This window comes from Rhinichthys klamathensis, unplaced genomic scaffold (assembly GCF_029890125.1).
Source record: "Rhinichthys klamathensis goyatoka isolate OS25496 unplaced genomic scaffold, OSU_Roscu_1.1 h1tg000092l_1, whole genome shotgun sequence".
In the NCBI taxonomy this organism is placed as follows: Eukaryota; Metazoa; Chordata; class Actinopteri; order Cypriniformes; family Leuciscidae; genus Rhinichthys; species Rhinichthys klamathensis.
The window spans coordinates 2,846,711-2,858,825 of NW_026606631.1; the positions used below are offsets into that span (position 1 = coordinate 2,846,711).

General features: G+C 38.6%; 1 protein-coding gene across 1 annotated transcript in view; it reads right to left on the bottom strand.

Annotated features, from left to right (window-relative positions):
- The window catches only part of abcc8 (ATP-binding cassette, sub-family C (CFTR/MRP), member 8), a 104,946-nt gene that overhangs the window by 32,984 nt on the left and 59,847 nt on the right, over positions 1 to 12,115 (bottom strand). The window contains exons 19-20 of the mRNA XM_056252131.1: positions 2,422 to 2,454; positions 957 to 1,055 (exon numbers count right to left, since the gene is read on the bottom strand). Coding sequence (XP_056108106.1) covers positions 957 to 1,055; positions 2,422 to 2,454 — 132 coding nt within the window. The remainder of the gene's footprint in view (positions 1 to 956; positions 1,056 to 2,421; positions 2,455 to 12,115) is intronic.

The window sequence follows — 12,115 nt, forward strand, 5'->3', positions numbered from 1 at the left end:
TTTTGAAACCGGTCTCCGTGTAAACAATAAAAACGTGAATCTCTGAAGACGTTGACATCATGCACATATGCGTATTACGTGTTCTCTGTAGTGTTTCATCGCTATTTAATGGCCTGGCAGCAGAATACAGCGTTTTTAGTCGTTTTCTCTGATCCGTTTAAATGGGGATCGTTTTGACAATGGTGTCGTCTGTACAAGGGAAAACTCAAAGGAAAAACGTCTCAGTTTTAAGCATATCGTTGTCGTCTAAACGTACCCTAATTTACAGGAATATTATATGGGACTGTCGACTAATTCGATTTCTTTGTGGGCGGAGCTACCCAATAGACCGGCAAAATATCCTTTAGCTCATCGTGATCGCAGTTAGTTAGGGCAAAACTTACAATAAAATGATAATAGTGTAAAATACTCTGATACGCAGAGATTAGCCTATCATAACATTATCAACAGTTTACTTTTTCGCCAGTCAATTTCACTAAAATGTTGCTAATGGGACCGCACCTCAACAATATAAGTGGACTGTAAACATAGATTGTGTCCTCGTGTACTTTGAGTACAGACATCTCCGCCAGCTGTTGAGGCTCCAGGCCAGGGAAGGTGAATATACAACAGAGATCATGAGAAGCGTCGACTCACAGAGAAACACTTACTCAGGGCTACATCTGTCTCATGACTGTTAATATTTATACTAAAATTTAAAGAGGCGAGAATGATTGCATGTCAGATGGAAAAAGAGGACGCATTTCTATTGACAAATGGACACTGGGGAATATAAACGAGACAAAAAAAGGATAGTAAACACTTGACTTTTGTACATCACCAGGGCGACAGGGTGCTAGACACGGGTTAATGGGTACGGAAGGCACATTTGGCACAAATGTTGTACCCAGTCGGCATATGGTGGCGTATTTGTTGTGTATTATTGTGTGGGCAGAAAGTACATGAAGGTCATTTACCTTTGCTTTATTAAAGGCATCTCAAAAGTGATGTTCTCCGCTAGTGTGGTGTTTAGGAGCCAGGGCTTCTGGGAAGCGTATGCCACAGCACCTCTTTTCCTGTCAGAGGGGTTGCCATAACATCAGTGATCTCCTTCATAACACCAATGTTGCTCTTAAATATAAAAGAAAGGCTTGTTCAAGCTTTTTTTTTTTATCTACACTAAGAATAATAATTAAAGACATTATAATTCTGTCATAATTTACCTCATGTTGTTCCAAACCCGAATGCTGTTGTTTATAAACCCATGGCATGAACTCTAGATCTCAAGTCGAGCTCAACCTGCACCATATTTAATTTGGGAGCTAGATTGGAGGTCTTTTTTATAGTAAATATAAATAACATCTTAAATTTCATCTTCTACTTACAAAAAGCTTAAATATGGCACAAAAGTAGTAACTTTATGTTTTTTCCCCCTTATTGGTGGTCACTATGAATTGTTATTTGGTGTGATGATTATTAGTATTATTAGGTTGTTTTAGTGTTATTTATATACTATTAAAGTATGTTATATTTAGTGTCAGTATTTCTTAATATTTTTAATTAGCTTTTACTTTTATAGTTTTAGTTTTCATTTTAGATTTATTTTAAGTTTTAGTAATTTTGTCATGTACTTTTTGTGATTTTTATATAAATTGTGGCCACGTTGTACTAGTTTGTTCCCTTGTTTTGATTAAACTAAAACATGGGAACAAATTATTATAATGTGGCCATAAATTGTAAAATGAGAGAACGAATTAACTCAGAATTTTGCGCTTCTATGTCAACACTATCAACGTCGAAATTAATCTTCAGTATTAAGGTGGTACAAGTCAGAGCTCTGTAAGTTGTTTATGTTCATAATTATTGTAATGTTATGTGACGAGGTAATTTAACGTCCCTCGTGACACTTCGCAGACTCTGCTCTGGCTGTCGCGTTTATGAGTTTTCAAGGAGGCGTGGCTTTGGAGAAGATCTGAAGGGAGGGTGGGATCTCATGCTTTCAATGCTCGCTTACTAGCCTCTCCAAAATTGCGTACCCTACCTTTAAAACGAGGGATATAATTAGTAAAACGTGCTGACGTATTAGGAATTTGTGGCCACGATATACATTTTTTCCCCCCACATGTCAGTACATATAAGTATATAAGTTTGGAACGACATGAGTTAAAATGATAATTTTTAGTGAACTGTTCCTTAAAAAAGTGTTCTGTGTGCTCTAACAAACCGTTAAATGTTAGTATCCATGTCCCATGGGAAAACATTAACCTTTCTGATTGCTTCGTTTTTTGATATGTCAGAAAATTTGTAAATGAAGTCAATGAACATTTTCACTTTAGCATACAGAAACAGCTTTAAAACAATTACATTCTAACTAGTTTATCAGGTCTCGTGTGTGTGTGTGTGTGTGTGTGTGTGTGTGTGTGTTGGTGTGTGTTTACACACCTGATATCCTCCTCTGCAGCTGCATCTGTGGGGCTAAAAAGACACAATTACATAAATACCACTTTAAGAGACTCCCCCTAAAGCATCATAAAAAGACATTCACACACACACAAGCATTGCGGAGCATATCACAGTGACCTCTGCCGTACATCTCTCTCAGCACCACCGGGCTTCACATTAGACATGAAGCACTGCTGCTGATGCCATGTAATAGGAGGCTGAAGAAGTGCTGTGTAATCATGTATGGGTGAATCGCAATGCAGTGCAGCTGACCCAATGAAGGGATGAGTACAGTGAGAAAGACTCTTAATGGATTTGTCTATTGAGCATTTGGGCTTGTAATGTCATGCTGTCCTTGAGAACATGTAGAAAGCAGAAAAAGACCAAGTTTTATAGGAGTATTTATATGGAGAGTTGCATAATTATATCTGAAAACGATTCAAGGCTATGTTTTCGGCATACTGCACACTGTGCACTATAACTGTATTATAACAAAGTGCACTGCATGTAATACTGTGTAATACACTGTGCTTAATAGGGGTGTAATGATAACCTCATGTCACAATTCGATACATGATCACAATACACAATACAATATTATTGCGATACTTTAAGACATATGATAAAAGGTTACCAAAAAATGTGCTGTTGATTAAAATGCTAAATTTGATTTTACATTGTGTGTGTAAATGAACAGGCTTGGACTTGGTGCTGATAACCCAAAGCACAGGACAATAGAGACACCAGAATAAAAATATTCATGATTCTGAAGCTGAAAATACAGAATTATTTTAGACGAATCAAGCGTAGCGTTAGTTCTGGCAGGTCACGTTAGTCAAGCTTGCATCAGCTGACTCTCAGCTGATCCACGTCTACCTATAGAAATATGACGCCTATATCACCGTGTACATATATAAGCTCCTTCAGTATTATCAGCAGCTATCGCGTTTCTCAGGAGCTAATTATCCTCCTCCATCCCCAGCTCCTCCTCTCGCCCAGTCAGCATTTGGCATTCTGATTACCCCTGAATCAGACTAAAATTCTCTAATTATGCTGTCATTAAAATTAATTAATGATATCTGCAATACATTCAAGTTGGTTTTGTTCTGTTTACCCTAAGGGGGGTTATTGCTGCTCTCCCTGCTCTTATCCATGCGTAGGGAGTTCTCGCCCAGAACGGAACCATACCGCCAATCCAAACTGTATGCTAATTGGTAATCGTATTTGACAATAGTGGTCCTGACAGAAATATGCTTGCACTCGGTCACTGACTAGACATATTTAAAATATTGTCAGCCACTTTTTACTGGTAACATTAGACATTTGGCATTATCAGGACCCACAAATATTCCAACACAGCAAAATCCCCAATGTTAAATTAACACTCCTCAGTGTACATTTGTGTACAGTGTACATAATTAAGTGATGATTGGCCATTAGTGGTGATGATGTTAATGTGAATAAGCAGAATCATTGAAGGAAATAGAAACAACAAGAACAGAAAAAAGAGAAACACAAGAACTACAACTGACTTTGAGCCATTACACATTATCGCACTTATTATTAACCAGTTTGACTTTATTTCTGTCATACATCTACCAAAGTCCTTGAGATTCAACAGAAGTATAGACGGTAATGTTTTATTTAATTTTTTGTTTCAATTTTTCAATTTGTTTTGTCACCATTATGGTGGTCAGTGTTTGCTTTAGTTGGGCTCTTAACCCTTTTCATTTTGTTCATGTTCATGTTAGTTTTTCTCTGACTGTTCCAACACTGTGTTTATAAAGCACAGTTGTTACTGCAAGAGAATACATGATCTGCTCACAATATGTTTTGATGATGACATTATCATCATGTAGTGATTTGAGTCAGTGATGTCATTCAGAGTCTGAATATTTGACTATATGCTTGATGTCTAATTTTAGCATTGATGATAGTAGCCACAATATTCTACAGTTTGAGATCCAACAACAATATGAACGATTTTTAAAATACTTGTGCAAAAATCTATTTGTGTTTAGACACACAGACATCAAGAATTAGCATATGAATCTCAACAATGGTGACAATAAACAAACTAGTGACAAACAGATCAACTCTGAACATCACAAAACAAGCTACTTAAGTCATAACAAAACAATAGGAAAATAAAAGCAAAAAGAAAAAAAGCAATGAAAATTACAGGACAATTCAGCTGCATAATTTATTCATGCTGCAGATGTGAACCATGGATGTGTTTCGATTGGTGGCTCCCATCATGCACTGCAACATGAAGCATTTGTGTGATTGTCACCATTGTTGAGATTCATATGTAGATTCTTGATGTCTGTGTGTGATTTTTTAATCTTCAGATTATTAGAGCACTGCTGGAATTAGCTACTGCAATGAATATGAATAAAACATTTGTATAATCAGTTTATAATGCTGGGTGAAATCAGTGAATCAGGACACTACAGAATTGTAATATCATCATCGACACATAACCATCGCGACCTGGGCTGCGTTTCCCATAAACTTCTTAAGCCTAACTTGATCGCAGAACAATTGCAATAAATGGTCTTTATTGATCAAAAAAGGCTTACGATGCTTTCAGGAAACGCAGCCCAGGTCATAGTTTATCTTACCACAACAAATGTGCTTTATAAACACTGAGTTGGAGCAGACAGAGAAAAACTAATATTAAAAAGTAAAGGGTCAAGAGCACAACTAAAGTAAACACTGATCACCATAATGGTGACTTGAAACGAAACATTACATAAAACATTACCATTGTGACGTCCCTGAGTCCTCTGATCCTATTGGTCCAGCCGTGGGAGTTCCTGATTGGTTTTCCCCATACTAATTATTAATTGGCTTAGAGTATAAAAGAGTACTGTGCCTTCTTAAGGGAGGGCACTCTTTGGAGAAACTCTCCTCAGGAGTGGCTCCTCCGGGTATTTGTCTTACACATGTAGCGTCAAAGATATTATTGTTTGTTAACCTGTTGTTTTCCTTTATCCCTAGACTTCTGTTTATTTTTGTTTCCGATTGTATGTTTAATGTAATAAAACTCTTTTGAATTGCAACGTGCTGTTTGAATCCTCTTTTGTGTTGCGGCCTGATACTAGCGGGTCGTAACATAAAATTGGGCGCTCGTCCTGGATGCTGCATGTGTAAGTAAATACATAGTGTTTAAGGTGTTCACTCTTTTTGAATGAGTAGACTTCAGGTAGTTAGAGTGTTCTCAGCTGGGTTTAAAACTCTTCCGTCGAGGCACTGTTTGTTATTTTTTTTGTTATTTTGCCTTTCTTATTTTTGAAGGTTATTCTGGACGGGGGTTTTAAATCTCTGTTGGGGGTACGCTTCAGGCTTTTGGTTTAAAACGCCAATTGTCCTTGAGCTCAGCGTTTAAATACCGCCCCGAGTCCGGTACACCTTTGAAGACTAGGTAGGTTTAGTTAGTGTTGTTTATAGTTAGGAACTGGAGTCTCTCATTTTCATTTAAGGTGACACTTTTTGTTTTCTGCATCCGCATATTTGATGTCTGCTGATTATGAAGATAATTTGAGATGACTTGTGGTAAGTCTTTGTTTATCTCATAACGAAAGTGCGGATTCTAACTGGAGCATGTGTGGGTGACAATACCAGGCGAAGTGGCTGATGGGATTTGTAGTCCTAGTGCTCTAGTTTAGCGGCGTCTCACGTGTGCGGTTGTATTGTTGTGTTTCTCTGCTGCCTCTTTTAACAGAAATGTCGTCGGTGATCGAGGATTTCTTCTCATTTCCTTCGGAAATCTTACTGGAGAGATGCACGAAGGAAGAGTTGTTGCAGATTGCCGAGCGCTTTGATGTGGAGGTAACGAGTAATGATAAGAAGCTGAAAGACACGTTGGTGAAAGTTGTGAAAAATGCACTTTTTGAGCGGGGTGTTTTAGAGGTAAGAGCTCAAGATATTGATCCTGAAGAGTCTTTAACCTCTCCTCTTTATGCTGCCGATCGAAATGTGAAATTTAGTGAGATGTCTTTGCAAGAGAAACAGTTATGTGTGGATGCGGAAAAATTACGTGCTGAGCGTGACGCTTGTGCACTGAAAGAAAGTGATCTTGAAATGAGAAAACTAGAGTTACAACAGGAACTAGAGTTACGTAAACTGGAGTTACAATCTGAAAGGGAGGAAAGAGATTTTCAGTTGAGGAAAATGGAATTAGAGTTGCATGCACAAACAGTTGAAACTCCACGTCATGCATCGTCTGTGGAAACTGTGTTAATTGCACCTGGTTTTGACGTTTACAAAAACATTAGACTTGTACCGCTGTTTTCAGAGAAGGAAGTAGAGAAATATTTTCAACATTTTGAGCGTGTTGCAGAGTCTTTAAGATGGCCAAAAGAATTTTGGACCTTACTATTGCAATGTGTTTTAGTAGGAAGAGCACAGGATGTTTATTCAGCGTTGACTATGGAACAAAGTGGTGATTATGAAATTGTTAAGTCTGCTATTTTGCATGCTTATGAACTGGCACCCGAAGCATATCGCCAGAAATTTAGAAGTCACTTTAAGGCTGAAAACTGTACATATCTTGAGTTTGCTAGAGAGAAAGAGAATTTGTTTGACCGTTGGTGTACCTCAGTAAAAGTAACCACCAAGGAACAGCTTAGAGAATTGATTCTTTTAGAGGAGTTTAAAAACTGTGTTCCAAATGCTGTTGCTATGTACCTCAATGAGCATAAAGTGAGTAAAATGTCCGATGCTGCTCTTATGGCAGATGAGTTTGTTCTTACTCATAAAATTTCTGTCAATAACTTCAATGATTTGAGCAGGCCTAAGTTGAGTGTTACTGGTAGATCTAAACAGATGGTTTCACGCCAGAATACTGTGTCAAATAGTTCTGATAACACTTCACGTTTGAAAGCTGAGATGGTTTGTTTCTACTGTAAGAAGGTAGGACATAAAATTGCAGACTGTTTCGCTCTCAAAAAGAAAGAGAAGGGTGTTAAACCTGTGGGTTTAATATCTACATCGAATGTGAATCATATTTCTGCTCGATTTAATGAACAGGTTGAACAGGTAGATATTACTGAGAAGGAGAATGGGGAAAATTGTGTTGATTTTGCACCATTTCTCACTGAAGGAACCGTGGCTTTGCCTAATTCAGATAAGACTGTACCTGTACGCATCTTACGAGATACTGGGGCGGGGCAATCCTTTTTGTTAGAAGGACTTTTGCCGTTGTCTGAACGTACTGATACGGGAACCCATGTACTGGTTAGAGGACTTGAGATGGGGTTCATGGAAGTTCCTCTACACCGCATTCATCTCGATTCTAAACTTGTGTCAGGTGAGGTGGTAGTTGGAGTTCGTGCTATGCTTCCTGTCTCAGGTGTCACTTTCATACTTGGCAATGATTTAGCCGGGGGAAATGTTTGGGAAAAGTCTGACGCTGATGTTCCACCTGTAGTGATTTCTGTTGTTGAGAAATTAGATGGATCTTCTGACTGACCTAATCTATACCCTGCATGTGCAATAACTAGAGCGATGGCTAAGAAAAGTATGCCAGATGAAATTGAAAACATTCTCTGTGATACTTTTATTGTTTCTGAAAATTCCTCTCAGCCAGAACGAAGTACTGTGTGTACGGATGCGGAAGATGTGATTCCAGTGCATGATTCACATGCTGTTGATAACAATAAGACTAATAAGTCTGATACAGTGTCTGAATGTCCATTTATCTGTGAGGAACATGTTAACACATCTTGCTCTTTATCTCCGCTTTACAGTGTGACTCGAGATGACCTTATCAAAGCACAGCAGGCGGATGACACTCTGCAAGAATTGTTTTCTTTAGTTCGTGACGGAGAAGACAAGACTTCATCTCCTTTCTATTTTCTTCGAGATGGATTGCTGCATAGACAACAACCTATGAGTTTTAACTTTTCACTCGATCCTAGAATTCAAATTGTGGTTCCACTTAATTTCCGTCAAGACCTCTTACAATTATCACATCAGGGCATGGCTGGTCATATGGGGGTACGGAAGACCTATGATAGAGTGTTAAGAAAATTTTATTGGCCTAGGTGTAAGCGAGATGTGATTAATTATATCCGAACCTGTCATACTTGTCAGATGACAGGTAAGCCGAATCAAAAGGTTCCATTAGCTCCCTTACAGCCTATTGCAGCAGTTACAACACCTTTTGCACACTTGACTGTTGATTGTGTTGGTCCGTTACCAAGATCTAAGGCTGGACATGCATATTTATTCACCGTAATGTGTCAGACTACACGTTATCCTGCAGCTTATCCCCTGAGATCAATAACTTCCAAATCTATTTTAAAGGCTTTAACCAGTTTTATGTCAACTTTTGGCATTCCGGAAACTATTCAATCCGATCAGGGTTCAAATTTTATGTCCCGAAACTTTTCTAAGGTCATGCGACAACTTAAAGTTAAACATAATATATCGAGTGCTTATCATCCTCAAAGTCAAGGATGTCTGGAAAGATTCCATCAGACTCTTAAGTCACTGTTGAGGTCTTATTGTGTCGAACTTGACTGTGACTGGGAGGAAGGACTTCCTTGGATGCTGCTCGCTATTCGTGAGGTTGTACAGGAGAGCATAGGCTTTAGCCCTAATGAGTTGGTGTTTGGACACACTGTTAGGGGTCCTATTGCTGTCTTGGCAGATGAGTGGACTAATTTGGATCCTCCTGAGAATGTTTTAGATTATGTAAGTAGTTTCCGTTATCGACTTTATGAAGCTAGAGCTATTGCTCTGCGGAAGTTAGCTAAATCTCAGAAAAAGATGCAGAGACTGTTTGATCGCAAAGTGAAGTCCAGACATTTTCAAGCCGGTGACCAAGTGCTGGCGTTGTTGCCTGTTTTGAATACTCCTTTCCAGGCTAGGTTTGCTGGACCTTACACGATTGCGAAGTGTTTCCCGAATAACAACTATTTAGTAAACACACCCGATCGTCGAAAGAAAATACAGTTTTGTCATGTTAATTTACTAAAATCTTATGTGACTCCTGTTCCTTCTCTCTCTGTTGATGTTGTGACAGCTACTGGAATGGCAGATCCAAGTGTTTTGGAAACATCTGTAGAGATGGTTGACAATCCAGAAGAGATGAAAGGTCCCTCTCGAGGAGAAGTGGAAGGGCGGTTGAATAATTCAGAAGTTCTTGCTAACTTAGCTCACATTTTATCTCACTTGTCCGAGTCGGAGAAGGCTGATATTATTGAGTTGGTAAGCTCGTTTCACTCAATCTTTTCTGATGTTCCTACTCGAACTTCCGTCGTGGAGCACGATATTGATGTTGGTACAGCTCAACCAGTGAAACAACATGCTTATCGTGTCAACCCGATTAAAAGGAAGTTACTTCAGAAAGAAGTAGATTATTTACTCGATCATGATTTAGCGGAACCTAGTTTTAGTTCTTGGAGTTCCCCATGTATCTTAGTGAATAAACCTGATAATTCGTATCGTTTCTGTACTGATTACAGAAAGCTCAATTCTCTGACAAAGCCTGATTGTTATCCTTTACCAAGAATTGATGACTGTGTTGACCGTGTCGGCTCAGCGCAGTTCGTTAGCAAATTTGACCTCCTGAAGGGTTATTGGCAAGTGCCATTGACATCTCGTGCTAAAGAACTATCTGCTTTTGTTACACCTGATAGCTTCCTGCAGTACACAGTTATGCCTTTTGGGGTCCGAAATGCTCCCGCTACATTTCAGCGGTTAATAAATCACGTTTTGTCTGGGATGACTGGTTGTGAAGCTTACCTGGACGATGTTGTTCTGTATAGTTCTTCTTGGTCTGAACACCTTGATCAAATTAGAGAGCTCTTTGTGCGTTTAGCCAAAGCCAATTTAACTGTAAATCTTACTAAGAGTGAGTTTGGAAAGGCCACTGTGACATACTTAGGGAAGGTGGTTGGCAGGGGTTGTGTGAAGCCGATTCACGCTAAAGTGAATGCCATCTGTAGTTTTCCCAAACCAACTACCCGTCGTGAGTTGCGACGATTTCTTGGGATGGTGGGTTACTACAGGGGTTTCTGTCATAATTTTGCAAGTGTAGTTGCCCCTCTGACTGATTTGCTAAGCCCTAAGAGACCTTTCCAATGGTCAGAACAATGTCAGTGTTCCTTTGAGAATGCCAAATCTTTATTAGCAAATGCTCCAGTGTTGTCTGCTCCTAATTTTGACAAGCATTTTCTACTTGCAGTTGATGCAAGCGCTTACGGTGCTGGTGCTGTTCTTCTACAAGAAGATTCTAACGGAATTGAACATCCAGTCAGTTATTTTTCAAAGAAATTCAATCGTCATCAGCAAGTGTATTCTACCGTGGAAAAAGAAGCATTAGCTCTTATTTTAGCCGTTCAACATTTCGAGGTTTATTTGAGCTCGGTATGTGGTCCGATTACGGTATACACTGATCATAATCCGTTGACTTTCCTAGATCGAATGCGCGGTAAGAATCAGAGAATAATGCGATGGAGCCTTATTCTTCAACCTTTCCACTTGCAGATTAAACACATACGTGGCAAGGATAACATAATTGCTGATGCTCTCTCCCGTATGTAAACTGTCCCAGTAGTGTCTGGTATCTTTTCTTCTCTCTCTTTCTCCTTTATTTTTCTCTGATGTCCTAGGGCCCAGGATTTCAGGATTGAAATGGAGTGAGATTTATGGAGATGAGTATTAAAGTTATTATACATGTACATTTTTTTTGGAATGATGGTTTTGCATTCGTATTATTATTATTTTTTTCTCTCTTTTTGTCGGTTCTTCAGAGAACCTCCTTTTGGATTGGGAGGTGTGACGTCCCTGAGTCCTCTGATCCTATTGGTCCAGCCGTGGGAGTTCCTGATTGGTTTTCCCCATACTAATTATTAATTGGCTTAGAGTATAAAAGAGTACTGTGCCTTCTTAAGGGAGGGCACTCTTTGGAGAAACTCTCCTCAGGAGTGGCTCCTCCGGGTATTTGTCTTACACATGTAGCGTCAAAGATATTATTGTTTGTTAACCTGTTGTTTTCCTTTATCCCTAGACTTCTGTTTATTTTTGTTTCCAATTGTATGTTTAATGTAATAAAACTCTTTTGAATTGCAACGTGCTGTTTGAATCCTCTTTTGTGTTGCGGCCTGATACTAGCGGGTCGTAACACCATCTAAACTTCTGTTAAATCGAAATAAGACCGTGTGTAGATGTATGAAAGAAATAAAGTCAAACTGGTAATAATACGTGCAATAATGTGTAATGGCTCGAAGTCAGTAGTTCTCTTTCCTTCAATGATTCTGCTTATTGACATCAGGTATCTTCAATAATGCTCAATCATCACTTAATTAATCACTTAATTATCTAATTAACTTCATCACTGCTTCAGTGTTAATTTTAACACCCTGTAGTGTAGACATATGTACACTGAGGAGTGTTAATTTAACACTGGGAATTTTGCAGTGTAGATTGCATTATTATACATTATATTCAACATTATATATAGCAGTTTAGTACTGACACTAAAACTCTGAAAACTTCAGGTCAAACTAAAACTCACGATACATATTGTTGCATTTTTGTATTGCGATATATTGTGACACGATATATTGTTACACCCCTAGTGCTTAACTTTCTATTACAAATAAAATTAATTGATCAGCAAAATCAACTCATTTTTAACATGTCTTTTTTTAAATACATTTGATCAGCAAAATCAACTCAT